The sequence below is a fragment of the Archocentrus centrarchus genome, chromosome 16 (assembly GCF_007364275.1).
Source record: "Archocentrus centrarchus isolate MPI-CPG fArcCen1 chromosome 16, fArcCen1, whole genome shotgun sequence".
In the NCBI taxonomy this organism is placed as follows: domain Eukaryota; kingdom Metazoa; phylum Chordata; class Actinopteri; order Cichliformes; family Cichlidae; genus Archocentrus; species Archocentrus centrarchus.
Window position 1 is genome coordinate 34,541,553 of NC_044361.1, and position 17,051 is coordinate 34,558,603.

At 42.5% G+C, this 17,051-nt stretch overlaps 1 protein-coding gene across 4 annotated transcripts in view; it reads left to right on the forward strand.

Annotated features, from left to right (window-relative positions):
• Window positions 1-17,051, forward strand: part of LOC115794823 (atrial natriuretic peptide receptor 1-like) — a 94,549-nt gene that overhangs the window by 64,722 nt on the left and 12,776 nt on the right. For all 4 annotated transcript variants that reach the window (XM_030750481.1, XM_030750483.1, XM_030750482.1 and 1 more), the window contains 6 exons: window positions 9,114-9,208; window positions 9,411-9,546; window positions 10,303-10,387; window positions 11,151-11,268; window positions 14,324-14,398; window positions 16,307-16,384. In XM_030750481.1, the coding sequence (XP_030606341.1) occupies window positions 9,114-9,208; window positions 9,411-9,546; window positions 10,303-10,387; window positions 11,151-11,268; window positions 14,324-14,398; window positions 16,307-16,384 (587 nt within the window). The remainder of the gene's footprint in view (window positions 1-9,113; window positions 9,209-9,410; window positions 9,547-10,302; window positions 10,388-11,150; window positions 11,269-14,323; window positions 14,399-16,306; window positions 16,385-17,051) is intronic.

The following is a 17,051-nucleotide window of genomic DNA, read 5'->3' on the forward strand; positions in this document are numbered from 1 at the left end:
AGGAGATCAGATTACAGCTTCCTCTCTGCTGTTTCCGCTCCATTAACTGATGGAGCATGTTTGAACAATCAGGAATATTACGACAGCTCTGTGGCACTCCAGCAGATTTAATGCAGCGGCTGACAGACGCAGATCTCCGGAGGAAACGCTGAGCATGTTCACAGGCTTCAAACAGCCTCAGTCGGATTACGGAACGACTCTGATTACAGACAGGAAACTCTGACCCATAGTTTATTCACTAGAAATGGACCATAAACATAATCCAACCAATGGTTGGGTCACCCCTGGAACATTCTGGATGATTGTTGATATAGAAAATTTGTAAAAAAGCTTAATATCAAAGATAAACCACCTTCTACTGCTATTCTCCCATCCAGTTAAAGGAGCACGCTGAGGTTCTGCACAGATAATAAGCAGTCACACTGACACAAATAAAAAGGTGCCTGAGCAGAGGCCCCGAGGTCAGATCATGGTCCTCCAGGAAGGCACTGCTGAACCTGACCTTTCAGACCTCACAGAACAGAAAAATCCAGAACAGTCTCCATTTCAGAAGCGAAGCTGCAGCTGCTGTGTAGCATGCTGGCTGGAGAAATATCAAATTAACCCACTCATGTGATCTACCGGTTCATTACCACCTGCTGTGTTATCTATTAATGAGCCATCAGAGTTTCTGACTGAAAGGTTGCTAACCCGGGGCTTTGACCAGCACTGAGTGGAGGAGCCAATGTGTTGTTGCACTTAGATAATGTAGCACTGTCAGTCAGCTATAACGCTAATTGTGAGACACAAAGTGTTGGGCCTGGTGCTTCTGTGCGCACACAGTAAGAATGGAGAGAGACACCCGGGAATGAATTTCCTGCTTTACACCTTCAGCAGCGAGACGGCACAGAATCAGACAAAGAGCTAACCTCCAGTAATTCCTAATTAGTGGGCATTAGTGACGGCTATCAGCTGAACAAGTAAAAAGTTATCAAGTTTGAACCTTTCCAAAGTAATTTGTTGATTTTTAAACTTTTTGAAATGGCTAACTGCAACAGTAGACTGACTGGATAACCTCAGGGCTGTAGCTCTTGTATATGGCACGGTGTTACCCTGGCATTCCAGTACAGGTACCCAGTTCAGCCTTTACAGGTGAGATTAACCTGCCTGTCAACTCAGCAGACCAAGATTCACATCTGTTTCCAAAAGCTTTAAGGAGTTTTCTTTCTGCTGACTTTTCTTAGGCAAACAAAAGAGTTGTGAATCTGCAGCTTTGGCGTCTTGGAGATGAAACTCTTTCTTCAGGAAGCAAAGAGCGAGGCCAGACAGAGTGCACACTCAGCTCTTCATATGATCAGAAAAAGCTGCACCTGCAAAGGGATTTTATGCTGGAAATCACATCTGATGCACTGTATTGTGTGTTGATTACCTCAGATTGCTCGGCTGACCTTAGTGTGAGATCGTTCCAGGCAGCCTGAGCCAACAAAACCTGGATTTGAATGTTTGAAACTGGAGCTGCAGAGATGGTTGGACACTCCAGATGGAGCTAAGGTGTTGAACCGGGACAGACGCAAAGTTTATGACGTGAAGATGTACAATGGTGTCTCGCACTCATGTGATTCAGTCACATCATTTTCAAAGACAAAAGTCATCACTGATTGGAGAGGTCTGCCGGAAACATGGTGGCCACGTATCGTGTTGTAGAACCCAGTCATTGGTGAGCACAGCAGTTCTAAAGGGGCACAGACACAGGAAGAGACTACCAGCGATGTACCAGGAGTAAAGTGGGTCAAGTGGGTAGTTAAATAAATTTAACTCAGTCCCTGATGAATCTTTCATTTTACTGTGCTCTGAAGGCACCAACCTTCACTCGTCTTTGTTGCCCCTTCTCACACACACACACCCACATACAACACAAAAAGCAAGCACACACATTCCTGGAAAGTGAGGCATGATCTTCCAGGAACACATAAATTACTCAGCTCAGTGTTAACAGCTTCACTTGTGTGTTTTGCAGGTATTACCCATGTGTGAGGACCTCAGTGTGTTTACACAGTCACATGTTGTGGACATGAGTTCCTTGTGGGGACAAACTGCGATTCTCTGTGTTGTAAATCATTGCATATTAAAGTCGCGGGGAGGTTAGGGTCGGCTGAGCTAAAGTTAATGTTAGATTAGATTTCCAGGAAGTGGGTGTAGGCTGATGTGATATCCTCTGAAGCACAGAAACATGACTGTGTGTGTGTGTGTGTGTGTGTGTGTGTGTGTGTGTGTGTGTGTGTGTGTGTGTGTGTGTGTGTGTGTGTGGTCCAGATATATTTATTATGTTTTAATAAGCTGACATTTTAGCAGCAGGTGGCTTTTTGTCCAATCGGCACGTCTTTCTAAATGTCATCCTCTGACTGCTGCTCACCCTGCGTGGACCCCCACCTCAATATTATGTGACCCTTCTCCAACAGCCAATCAGAACAAAGTTTTGACTAATTATTCTTCACAGACATTATTTACTCCATTTTTCTTTCTTGTGTCATTGTATCTAAGTTGTTGCTTTGTGGTTGTAGTTTTTATTTAATTTATCCAATTTTTTTTTTATTATGTTTTCATTTAACTATTAGTTGTATTGCTCTGAGTGTGCCTATAGGCTATTTTAGATGTCATTTTATTTCAGAAGCACAGGATGAACTGAGGGCTTTTTTTTTTTTAATTCCTGAAAACATCCAAAATCAAAACTTTATTGTCATGTGAACTCCGCAGATAAGAAAACACAAAGGTGAAACCCTAAAAGGACCAATACCAGCTTTGAGAACAACAAAAGGATTCAACAACAATTTAAAAGCAGCACTTTTACAGAAATGCATCATAAAACGTCTCTTGTGCATCGTAGTGTTTGTTTGGACGATAGGAAAACGCCTCAGATACGCAGCAGGGATCTTATCTTTCGATCTGAGTCTGGCTGTTTGCTGGATGTTCCTGTCACCTGACTTGGGTGGGTGAAGGTTGGAGAGAGATCCTGGTTCCAGGAAATGAAATGTTTGCTGCAGGGCTGTGACAGGTCACCATCTTCACCCCTGACCTCTGCACTCCAGCTCAGCATAATCTAATTTAAAAACTCCCCCACAAAGAAACACCAGAGATACGCTGGCAAACTCTTCGTTCAGCGCTAAGAAAGTCTGCCAGGGCTCCTGGTTTCTATGTTTGTGAATGTGGAGAATTCAGATTTACAACCCACAGCTTCTTCACAGCTTCTTGTTTTCAACAACAAAAAAAAAAAAGTGAAGCACAGAACATCAGAGAAATAAAGGTCAGGGCGTTATTATTTTAGCTCCAGGGTGTCGGGCGATTCTCAGGCACTTGGGGCCCACGGCCCTGTTCTCGGCTCGTGCTGAGGTGGCCGGCCTCTGGTGGGGTCGGCAGCCTCCTGTTGCCTCGGGTTCTCTGGAGCCCGTTTGGCTGTGAGGGCTCTGTCTGGGACCTCCCCCATCCTTCTGCTAGGATGGGCACATGGTGGCCTCTGGACTGGGTTCTGCAGGCCTGGGTGTCCTGAGTCTTTCTCTGTCTGCCTCTGGCTTCCAGGGCACATTGTTGCTTTTCGTTATCAAGGAGAGTTCATAACAAACACACACTCTGACTCACACACACCCAGGGTTATTATAGTTAACGAAAACGAACGAAATAACGAAAACTGAAATTGAAAAAACATTGTCGTTAACTGAAATAAATAAAAACTAAAATTAAAAGGAAAAAACGACAACTAACTAAAACTGAATTGTGAGTTTACAAAACTAACTAAAACTAACTGAAATTATAGATATTGTTATTTTTTCAAAAGTCTTGTGGATTGATATGAAATCATTTTTTTCCTCTCTCCGAGTTTAAGCTCGGAACGCCGTCGGGCAAATGTGTGCGCATGTGCGTGCGTGCGCACACCGCGCTGCTCCTCAGAGAGTCCCATGTGGTGTTTTTTTTTTTTTACTATGATAGCACAGATAGCAGCGAGTGTCTTGTTGTGGATGATGTTGTGGATGATGTACGGAACACTTCTTAGTCAGGAAAAAAAACACCAACATCAAAGTAGACCTGAGAAGCGCACACAAGGCAGCTACGGAAACCGCTCTCATCCTACAAGGCAACCCGGCCTCCACCTCCAGAGAAACGTGACTACTCGTCGGGTCAACGCAGCCCACAACGTTGTGTTTAGTCCTTGTGCGTTTCCGGCTACTTTATCAGTCAGATAATAACAATCAGGACTAATAATCAAAGCATCAATATAAGGACTCACAAATGTCAGCAAATTCCTGGAGGGAGCTGCTGAAACTATGGGAATGGACGTGAAGGAATGAAGAAAGTGAAAAAACAGGGACAAATATGTTTGCACCCTAAAAACTGAGCACAAAGAGCAAGGACCAAAAAACCCCCTGCACACAACCACAAGGTAATTAACACACGCAATCCAGCTATACATGCATAAATGCGGACATGAGGTCGGACACTTCCGTAGGCTACATAGGCCGCAAAGACCCTGCAAGTCTAATCAGCGAGCATCTAACCAAGTAGCTCCAAAACAGAAGCAGCATCAGGTGGAGAGAACATCAGGATGCAGCTGGATTTGAGCTTTGACTCCTTCAAGGAGTTTGTTTTTGTCAAACACCACATGTAGCTGTTGTTAATCTGCTGCACTGAGGCTGAACTTTATTGGGAGTTTATTGTAGAATTTATCGAGTTTTGGAGTTCATATTGTTCTTTGTTTCTCCCTGTTGATGTTCATGTGTGTCCTTAATATTACACACATTTAGCATGTAGTTCTGCTGTCTGTGAACAGTTGGTTGCTGAATATATTTCTTTAAAGGGTATCTTTAAAGCGTACCTGATTAAGTATGAAAATACTAAAACTAATACTGAAACTAACTAAAACTAAGCATAAAACCAAAAATAAAAACTAATAAAAACGAGCAAAACCACTCTGAAAACTAATTAAAACTAACTGAATTAGAGAAAAAAAAGTAAAAACTAACTAAAACTAAACTATAATGTAAAATCCAAAACTATTATAACCCTGCACACACCACAACAAGATTGTTGGTTTGTGTATGTGTTTTTCTTTTTTTTTCCAGCTGCTTCAGGTGCAGCAGTTGATGACCCGGTGTGTTTTTTGTGCTCTCTACTTTTATTCCCATCTTTTCTCCTAGTTTTCTCCCCTTTTTCTTTTTTTCTCTCTCTTCTACTGCTTCTACCCCCCCTGCCTGTCAGCTCTGGCATTGCCAAATTACACATGTATTCGTGTAAATAATAATAAAAAGGAATAAATAATAAGTAAAATAAAGAGCTCATAGAGCTCATCTTGGGAAGGGAAATGTGTTTGGCACAACAAATTTTATTTAGATAAATACAAATTGTGGTTCCCATCTACTCAAACTCCCACACTCACTGACTGAAACATATTCTCACTGTAACATACTTATATGTTTAAAATGAGCATTTCATTTACTCAGAGTTTCTGTCTGATTTCTCAGACTTTTTATCTGATTTAGTGCTCAGTTCAGATAAAATAATTATAGTGGGTGATTTTAACATCCATGTAGATGCTGAGAATGACAGCCTCAACACTGCATTTAATCTATTGTTAGATTCAACTGGCTTCTCTCAAAATGTAAAGGAGCCCACCCACCACTTTAATCATACTCTGGATCTTGTCCTAACATATGGCATAGAAACTGAAGACTTAACAGTATTCCCTGAAAGCCCCCTCCTGTCTGATCATTTCTTAGTAACATTTACATTTACTTTAATGGATTACACAGCAGTGGGGAATAAGTTTTATTACAGTAGAAGTCTTTCTGAAAGTGCTGTAACTAAGTTTAAGGATCTAATTCCTTCATTATTATGCTCTTCAGTGCCAACACAGTGCAGAGCAGCTACCTAAACTCTGCTCCCAGTGAGGTCGATTATCTCATCAATAGTTTTACATCCTCACTGCGTATAACTTTGGATACTGTGGCTCCTCTGAAAAGGAAAGCTTCAAATCAGAAGTGCCTGACTCCGTGGTATAATTCACAAACGCACAGCTTAAAGCAGATAACCCGTAAAACATTAGAGAAAAAATTATTCATAACCATCTCAAAGATTATTCTTCATGTTCGGCTGCTTTCAGCGCTGCTGGTATTTGTTTAGACTCTTTTGCTCCAGTTGATCTTTCAGAGTTAACTTCAATAGTTACTTCCTCCAAACCAGCAACATGTTTGTTAGATCCCATTCCTACTAGACTGTTCAAAGAAGTCTTTCCAATTATTGATGCTTCAATCTTAAAAATGATCAATCAGTCTTTATTAGTTGGCTATGTACCACAGACCTTCAAGGTGGCTGTAATTAAACCTCTACTTAAAAAGCCATCACTTGACCCAGCTGTCTTAGCTAATTATAGGCCAATCTCCAACCTTCCTTTTCTCTCAAAGATTCTTGAAAGAGTAGTTGTAAAACAGCTAACTGATCATCTGCAGAGGAACGGTTTATTTGAAGAGTTTCAGTCAGGTTTCAGAATTCATCACAGTACAGAAACAGCATTAGTGAAGGTTACAAATGATCTTAGAGCCTCTGACAGTGGACTCATCTCTGTTCTTGTCCTGTTGGACCTCAGTGCAGCTTTGATACTGTTGACCATAACATTTTATTACAGAGATTAGAGCATACTATAGGTATTAAAGGTAATGCACTGCAGTGGTTTGAATCATATTTATCTCATAGACTCCAATTTGTTTATGTAAATGGGGAGTCTTCTTCACACACTAAGGTTAATTATGGAGTTCCACAGGGTTCTGTGCTAGGACCAATTTTATTTACATTATACATGCTTCCCTTAGGCAGTATTATTAGAAAACATTGCATCAGTTTTATCCAGAAGGCAGAAGGATTTTTGTATAAAAGGTCCCTTTATACCTAATTAATTTAAGTTTAGCCCACTTCAAGGTCGTGGGGAGCCTGTTCCTGTCTGAACACAAACCACATAACCACAGCACCACTCCAGATCTTCTGACTATGAAGGGAATTCTGGAAACATCCTAAAATAAGATGCAGTTTGTGTGTCTCGGTTGCTGTTATAATTTTTACATTGCATGACTATAAGTCACTACTCTGCAGTGGAAAAATCCTAACATCTACTCATCCATGCTGTCCTCAGCTCTCCACATGCCGATATTGAAGCTGAAATATTATTACTGTTCAGATCAGTTGAGACCTCATGGAGACAGATGGAGAGCAGTGATGTTTTCACCATTTGGTCCCTCACATAGTTTTTTTTATGATTGATGGTAAAAGCTGGATTAATCCTCCTAAAATCAGATGCTGTTGTCGTTACAGAAACCGTAACACTGATGTTTGTGCCTGTGTTTCATTTACCTCTCTGTTCTAATCACTTTGATCTGTTTTCTCCATGCTCAACCTCTACAACCAATCAGCTCCCTCCTGAAGTCTAATGGCTTTGTTTCTATGGAGATGGATCATCAGGGTGCTTTGAACCACTCAGCCGCTCTCTCCAGTGTGCACGCACACTTGCTGACTGCTAATTGTCTGCAATTAACCTCTCCTGTCTGTGACGTTTTCACAGCCATCCGCAGGTCATAGACGTCCACAGGTCCAGCCTCCACTCAGGACCTCCAGCCTCCTGTCGCCTCTCTGTCCTCCATCTTTTCTCCGTGTTGAGCTTCCTGTGCAGTGAAAGCAGTGGTTTCTGCTGCTAGATGTTGGATTTGAAGCAGCTCTGTTGGGGTTTGTAGTGGAGGGAGAGAAAGTGTTCCTACCTTTCCCTCCATGCAGTTTCTCCTAATGTAGCGCACCATCAAACACCCACCTGTTAAACCTCCACAGCCCTGGCCTGTAAAGCAGCTGAAACCTGCAGATAACTTTATCAGTGTTATTAAGACCGCTGTGTCCTCATAATGGCATTTAATCAGATAATGCCTGTCTCTGCCCGTGTCAGTTCTGGAAACAGACACATAACGGTCCTGTTCAGAACATGAGCACTTACCATTCACTGTTTGTCTTTGCACACAGAGGCGTGCACCATGGAGGCTGTGCAGGCAGCTTTGGTGTTGTTTCTGTTTGCCGTCATCTTCCTGATCACTTTGTTTCCTGTTTGGAATTCTTCTGTTCCAGAGATGAAGCAGTGATGTCTAATGATCTATTGATTTTTAGGACTATAAGTAGTTATAGAGCTGTGTTGAGGCCACAGTTTTTACATTTTCCTTCACAGATTTGTTTCACATCAGCAGCTTTGGCCCTGTCGGGGTTTTCATATTTCAGGATGGTTTCACTTTTGATTTCAGTCCAGTTTAGCTTCAGTCTCATGCTGAGGCTCCAGTCTCATTCTGCTCGATACAGTTTGGTTTTATCAGTTTTTGTGTTGTTTTTTTAAATAATTTTGGGGTTACATTCAGGGAGGTATTAAAATATTGATCCTGTAGGACTCACGTTAGAATGTCCCGTCCTAAAAAACAGATGCATCAAAGCTCATACTGATAAATCTGACTATATTAACAAAGACTAGAACTAAACACTTTTCTCTATATTTAAATTTTATTTCAAAGTTAAGAATATAAGTTTCCATTCATCTATGTTTTTTTTAACTAAAATGATATTCATGCCTGGTTTTAGTTTTTACTTCAGTTTTTAGTTGACTTTATTAAGCATGGACCATCTCACTGAGGCCTTTTATAATGAAAAGCTACAGTAAAAAGAGTGTTTAAATGTGTGTGTGTAGGGTTAGGGGTGTGTGTGCTGGCATGTGTTATGCCAGCACACACACACAATTGTTCACACTATACATGCTTCTCTTAGGCAGTATTATTAGAAATATGCACTGAGAACATGTTTGTTCCTGACCTGTGTGAGGGATCTTTGGGTTGTATAAGAAACTCTCTGTAGCATTTTTCTCTCTGTTGAACCAAAGAGGTCCTTCCATCATTCAGCTTTCATTTCTTGCCCTGGTTCATTTTCATCGTCTCTCACTGCGAGGAGCTGTTCATTAAACTTCAGACAGGTTCATCGGGTTGAGGACAGGTAGACTCGGTCTGCGGTGGAGTCAGTCTACTGTTGCTCTGTTTCCAGTTCTCGCTCACCTTCGTACCTTCTCTGGTCCTCCTCAGGTGTAGCAGGTCCGTTCCACGTGGATGAGAACGGGGACCGAGAGACTGACTTTGCTCTGTGGGACATTGTGGATACCAACAGCTGCACCTTCCAGGTAAAATACACACACACACACACACACACAGAGCTAGGACCTTAAGAGTTAAAGGAGCTGGCTGAAGTCTGATCTGGGATCTGTGTGATGAGAATGAAGGACCTTCACTCAGAGACTCTGCAGAGGACAAAGTGTCTCTAAATACTGATGTTGTTTCTGGGGGCATTGACCACACTTCCTCCTACTCTTCTTCATGTTGCAGATCGCTCTAGTGTACAACACCTTTGAAGAGCAGCTGACCGCCATACCTGGAACACGCCTGCACTGGCTGGGCGGAGCTCCTCCCCCCGATACTCCCGTCTGTGGCTTCAAGAACGACAACCCGGTCTGCCTCGCAAGTCAGTGGGCCAAAGATCAGTCTGAGAATCCCCAGTTAAACATTCGCAGCATTGCTCAGGTTAAAGTTCACGTGGAGTAAAATTTAAAATTTAAATATCACGAAGGAAACAGCTGATCTGATTGGTCAGAAAGGAGGTGTTTTCATACCTGTTGATTTCTAATGTCAAACACAACCAGAGCAGGTTAGGCCTGCAGCTTCAGTTACTATGGATACCCCAGTTAGAAGTGAGCTGCCTTCATAAGCCTGAAGCATAGAGATAAACCTGAAGTTAGACTGATAACCACAAATGCTGCTTCAGAGTGCCGGCCTCTGGTCTTCAGCTGTGACTGCAGCTCCACACGTCCTCTGCACTGCGTCCAGAATGCACCGCCTCCTCTGCATCGTCCGAGGTTTGCGGCTGAAAATGGCTCGAGCCTGCTGACATGTTAATCTCCACACAGTGGCGCACACAGCAGGGTGTGCTGCAGAGATGCTGGAAACTATGAACAGCTCAAATCAGAGAGAGGCAAGAAAAATGGCAGTCAGTGAAAGCTCGACTCGTCCTTTAGAGCAGAAACACGAGGAAGAGGCTGTGCTGGATGGAAGCATCAGAGACCGTGATGGTTGTGATGGTTCTGGTGGTTCTAGATGACCTTAATCAGTGAGCTCAGGTTATGTGTCTCTGTCTGCACAGTGAGCGTTAATGCTGCTGTTTATTCACACTGTGTGAAACTGCACAGCCTCTTAAACAGCCTCTTCCTCTTCTCTCTGTCAGAGACCATCACCATCCATCAGATGGTCTCCATTGTGGTCTTCTTCATCTTCACCATGACCCTGACCGTCGCCATCTTCATCTACAGGTGAGAGCTGCTGCAGTCCCTTCACATCATCCTTGGGGGGGGTGTCTTTGATGCATTTAGAGAAGCTTTGGTGATGCACTTTGACCCACGCTCTGTGGTGCTCTTGTTTTAGTATAATTTGCAGATGTCAGTGTTCTGCATTGAGCTGGAGATGTTGCGTCTGTAGCTGCAGCAGAGACTTCAGTGGGCTGTAATCAGGAGTGTGTGCTGTAACCATTCTCATTAAGATGGATGACGAAATGAAATCAGCTCCATAAAGACGGAAACACCGTCTGACAGCGTTCCACAGGAATCCTGTCTTTTCATGTGATCCAGAGAGATGATCAGACTTCATGATGTCTGGATTTGGATTTGGATTTGATTTTAGCACCTGCGTTAACCTTTTTTTGGTTTTTCTTCCTGTGTTACAGCGAACAAAACAATAAATACAACCAAAAAAAAAAACCCAGAAGAGCTCAAACAGAGCCGAATGATTTTATTGAGCTAAACAGTCAAAGACAATATGAGAAAGAAAGAGCTCAAATCACCCGAGTCAGCAAACCACAAACAAACTGCAGGAGCTCCGACAGTTTAATCCAATCAAATCAAAGTCACGAATCCAACTGAAGTAACATTTTGCAGAGCTGGTCGCAGCAGATTAAATGTGCAAACTCTTACCAGGCTCAGACTGTCGTACTCCAGTTGTGTTTCTGCTTCACGCTGGAGAAAGATGATGATGAAGAATCACTGGAAGAAAACCTGCTTCATTGCTTTTGTGCTGCAGGAGGATGAAGCTGGAGAAGGAGCTGGTGGCTCAGCTCTGGAGGATTTCCTGGGATGACATCCAGATGAGTAACCTGAACAAGGTGCTGCGGAGCGGCAGCAAGCTCACGCTGTCATTGGTCAGTGCACACACACACACACACACACACACACACACACTCACACACAGAGTTCAGTATATATAGATGTTTCTACCTGCTGAGTTTCAGTAATTTAATGTGTGGAGGATTACTGGCGCTGCCTTGGTGACCCTTCATGTGGTTCTTCAGCTGCACAGCCAGAGAGAGAAATTGTGGGAATTAAACCCACACACAGACTGTGGCATTCTGGACAATGATTGGTCGAATACTGACATTAACAGGAAAGAGCAAAACACAAAAAAATAAGCATGAGGCGCTCAGGCAGGCTGCAGGGGACGGTTTTGTTTGGTTTGAACACTCAGGAAGTTCTGTGTCTGTTCTGTCCTCTCCAGCAGAGGAGTCCATCTCATTTCTAACACCTCCACCTGGTGGCAGTACGCAGCAAAGCTCTGCAGCTCAGGACCGTGCTGCGAGTTAAAAGTTGCATCTTTTTTCATTCTTGATGCAGAAACAGAAAGTAAATCTGTGCTCTCCCGATGGTTTCTGTGTGCACGGTTATCAGTTAACAACAAGCAAATGTTGTTAACTGTTTCTTCCTGTTTTAATACAGTGTGTTCAAATTCCTGCCCTAAAGAACCCATCTGAGCTTTCAGGACACAAACGAGTCATTTCTGTTTTTTCCAGAGCTGCAGTCTGACTCACCACGAGGATCCCCAGGAGAATATTCAGGGGTCACGTTGGCTGGAACAGGTCCAAAATGTAGCTGCAGTTACATTCTGGACTTGTTCTGCCAAAAAGTCTCAGTTTTCCTAAATGCATTGTCAAAGTTCGGCACACAAAAGTAAAATCTTGCCTTTCTCCAGCTGATCTCCAGCTGTTTGCGTATATTTGCATATTTGCACTTGAAATCTGACCAGCTGCCTGCATTAGAAGACTCTGTGGCATTAAAGTTTAACTGATCAGTGGTTTTACTGTGATAGAGACTAAATATGTGTGTAAACCCAGAGCTCTCTGCTGAAATGCTTTTCTATGTAAAAGAACTCATGATGAATAACCTTTGTTTAAATTAGACATTTGTTGTAGTTTAGAACTGCTTAAGAACAAAAAATGGATGAAATAAAATAACGTGGACAGGAGCTGGAAAACGAGGTGTGAAATCAAGTCTGAGAGACAACTCCCAGACATCCTTTCATTGTTTGTGTCGACCACTTCGAGCCCATTTCCCTCTCTTTATTGAACCACATAGTCAGTCACTTGAATCCCACGAACTGTCCCCTAGATATTATTCCATCGCGACTACTAAAAAATGTCTTTCATACTGTGGGAACAAGCATTTTGTCTATCATAAACAGTAGTCTAATTTCTGGTCACGTCCCTGCTAACTTTAAACATGCTCTAGTGGAACCTATCCTTAAAAAAACAAATCTCAACCCTACAATATTATCCAATTTCAGACCAATCTCCAAACTACCTTTCCTCTCTAAGGTCCTGGACAAAGTTGTTTTTCTTCAGCTCCAGACTTTTTTAGATTATAACAATATTAGTGAAGTATACCAATCTGGATTTAAAATCCACCACAGCACTGAAACCGCTCTTTTAAAAGTAACTATTACTGACTCGGGGGATTCAGTAATGTTAGTACTCTTGGACCTCACTGCTGCCTTTGATACAGTAGATCATAGATGCTCTTATCTAGATTAGAGCATTATGTGGGAATCAAAGGAACAGCACTTGAATGATTTAAATCTTACTTAACCAACAGAACTTTTGCAGTCAAACTGGGGGCTATATCTTCCTCAAAAAGCCTGCTTACCTGTGGGGTCCCCCAGGGGTCCATTCTTGGCCCACTTCTTTTTTCAATCTACATGCTCCTCTTGGGCTCAATTTTTAAGAAACATGGCATACAGTATCATCGCTATGCTGATGATTCTCAGATCTACTTGCCGATAAAACGCGGTTCTGCGAGTCCATTAAAGGCCTTGTTGAATTGTTTAGAGGATATTAAGATTTGGATGGCTTCAAATTTTCTTAGCTTGAATGACCAAAAGACAGAGATTGTTGTGTTTGGTACCCCTGTCCTCCATGATCTCGGCCCTCTAAAGCCTTTCAATAAACCCTTTGCGAGAAATCTAGGAGTGATTTTTGACAGCAGATTGACCTTTGAGAAACATATCAATGCTCAAATCAAGCTCCTTTCATCTCCGACTTCTCGCAAAGGTGAAACCTTTTCTCACTTTTGGGTACTTTGAGAGAGCGATCCACGCTTTTATCTCATCCCGCCTCGATTATTGTAATAGCCTCTATTCAGGTGTCAGTCAATTGCACCTTCATCGATTACAATTGGTCCAAAACGCAGCAGCACGTGTATTAACTGGCACTCGCAAACAGGACCATATATCTCCCATTTTGGCTTCTCTACACTGGCTCCCAGTGAGTTTTAGAATCAATTTTAAAGTTTTATTGCTTGTTTTTAAAGCTTTGCATGGCTTAGCACCCTCTTACCTCTCCGACCTCTTATGCCTACACGTTCCCACTAGGGCTTTGAGGTCTGCCGAGCTAATGCTCCTTTCAGTCCCGAGGTCAAGACTGAAACACAGAGGAGATCGGGCTTTCACAGTTGTTGCCCCGAAATTATGGAATGCATTGCCTCTTCACATCAAGACCTCCCCAACAGTTGACATTTTTAAAACCCGGTTGAAAACTCATTTTTATTCCATGGCTTTTACTGAGTCCTATAATGTTGGGCAAAATATAAGAAATGCCTGTAGGAAGCAGCTCAGTTTTAACAGGTGTTCCTAATAAAGTGCTCATCATCATCATCATCATCATCATCAGTCAGGGCAGGATGAAGGAACGAGCATACAGGCTGTTGTAGACGATGTCAGAACGTGAGACCTGATCAGAGTGAACCTGAAATCAGCCAACACAAAGCGTCCTCACTGATAACAGTCAGTGTGTGATGATGATGATGATGATGATGATGGTCACGTGTGGAGGCTGGTGAAGCTGGTTTCACAAGTGTCTGCTGGTGTGTTGGAGGTTCTCCTCACGCCGTGATCACCGTCATTGTCTCTGACTCTGTGTTTGTGTCCAGAGAGGTTCAAACTACGGCTCCCTGATGACCGGAGACGGGAACCTGCAGATCTTTGCAAAGACCGGATACTACAAGGTGAGTGAGGCCTCTGATGAACACTCACCACTCAAGAGCCTTAAACATCACTGAAGACAGTTTTCACTTGGACAGGTAATGTTTGACCCCCTGTAGATGTTACAGGTGCATCAAAACGAGGACAAATAGATTGAAGTTTTATCCAAGTGCACGATGGCACTTTTTTATTATTTGACTCCTTCACATTCATAATTAGTTATTATCTTTGGCTGAAAGCGTCTGGTTTATTGTGTGAGTGTATTTATTTGGGAGGCACTTGCAGAAATAGTTCTTAGGTTTGACTGTATTTTATAATGCAGTGACCATAAAGACATTCTCCTCCTGCTTTATTTTACACAGGGGTGACTAAAAGTATTTGGCTTAAAGTTTAGGGCAAGGCCACCAAATTAGGGAAAAATAGTTTTGCAGAAGGTAATTTGGTTTTCTGTCATGAAATGGGGCTGTAATGTTATCCTGACTTCTACATTTATTTTCTATTTTCATTAATGGTGGGAGGATGCCCCCATCAGTTCTCCCTGTTTGCTTTGAAAGGTCAGAGTCTGTTAATCATTCTGTGGCCTGTTAATTAAAACATGAGCGGAAAAAGGCGAGGCCTGCATGTGCTGCTACCTTCTCTGAATATTAACAGATAAATGATTGGATCCCATCAGTGATCGGAGCATTACTGCAGTGGATAAACAGTTAAAAATCTACTCAGACTCAGACTCTGCATTTACAGTTTGATTCTGTGACTCTTTATTTTTCACTTTGAATTTCCTGGCAGACTCTTATCAGGCTGTGTTACCTCACAGTGGATGTAACAGAGTTTCACTCATTCAGGCTTTAATTATGGCGGCTGTGCTGTGGTAGAAAAGCTCAATGTAAAGAACTTCGTGTATGAAAGCCCCCTTTATTCTTGTTTTTGTAATTTCACCTGCAGCTTGAGTCATCTCAGTAAATCCCTTACACAGAGACTCTCGTTGGGGTGAAACCTTGTGACCTAACACTGATCAGCCCTCCAATCACAAAGCTGCCGATCAGTATCAATATTTTATCCTCCCAGTGAGTAAGTGCAGGTTCATCTGAATCTCATGTGACTTTGTAGAAGCAAATAAACCAGATCAGAGTTACCAGGATGTTGGATCAGACAGTTAACATCCAGCAGGGGGCGACTCCTCTGAAAACTGATTGGGTAGACGCTGCTAGCTTATAGTTAGGACTGGGTCAGGTGACCCTGATCTCTCCTTTGGTTACACTGCAATAGGTCTAGGCTTCTGGGGATGTCCCATGATGCACTGAGTGTTTCTTTTTCAATGACTTCTTTCCATTCTGCATTTAATCATTAGTTATTATTAATCTCTGGCTCTCTTCCACAGTGTGTCTTTTACCCTGATGACTGCCCCTCCCTGAGCCTGGTTCTGCTGGAGGTTTCTTCCTGTTAAAAGGGAGTTTTTCCTTCCTGCTGTTGCCTAGTGCTTTCTCAGAGGGGGGTGTTTGACTGTTTGCTTTTCTCTGTATTATTGTAGAGTCTTTACCTTTCAGTATAAAGCACCTTGAGGTGACTGTTGTTGTGATTTGGTGCTGTATGAATTGAATTGAATTAAAGTCTGTGAGAAAATGAACGTCCTGCTCAGCTGATCTCTGAGGTCAGTAAACTCTTTCCTGATGAGTTTATGGTCTCAGTCGCTGGTTTCAGGTCTTGAGTAAAACCTGAAGTTTATTTTGGAGAGTGCAGCATGCAGGTCCTCCTGCTCAGCTGCAGGACCTCTTAGAAACAGTCAGTTATGCTAATTTAATGAGGATGGTAACAGAAGAGTTTGAGGGAAATGAAATGAACTGTGTGTTGGGTATCATATTAAATGTTCCTGAAGGTCACTGCTGGCTTTAAAAACATCAAGTTTTGTGATTGTGCTCTTTGTTTTCTTCCAGGGGAACATCGTGGCCATCAAATACATCAACAAGAAACGCATCGAGCTCAACAGGAAGGAGCTGTTTGAGCTCAAACATGTGAGTTTACAGACGAAGATCCAAAGAGAGGAGAAATGATTATAACGATCAAACTCTTCAGCAGGCAGGGCGGTAAAGGTCGAGGCTGCCGAGCGTGATTATAAAAAGGTCAGAGCAAAGGCTCAGGCAGCGAGCTCAGAGGAATATTTAGTCTCTGCTTCCTGTTTGATGTGAGGCTGAAAACACAGAACAGCAGCCAGCAGGGGGCGCTCACAGGTAAAATCTACAGCTTCCACTTTACAGATCAGAAGATAAATAATTGAAAAACATTTCTTTAACTGCCAACACTGAAAACTTTCTGATACCTAAATGATCGTCAGAAGCTGATGAGCTCGAGCAGTCTGTGGCAGTTTTCCTCATTCAGTCACTTTCATGTCTTTGAGGTCTTTGAGCTTTAGTAGTGCAAATCCTTCATATTCAGAATATTTTGGAATCACAAATTTAATCAACTTGTTGAGCTCTAGAACTTTGCGCAGTCGTCCTTCCACCAGGAATAACTCCACTTTGGAGACCCATCCAGAGGCCACATTAGACCATTTGATGGGCTGCTTCTGGCCCCAGGGCCACATGTTTGTCACCTCTGCCCTAAACTCACAGAATATGTGATTTTTGACTTCTAAGTCAAAGTTCTAATATAAACATATAAAAGTGACTTTATTTCTCAAAC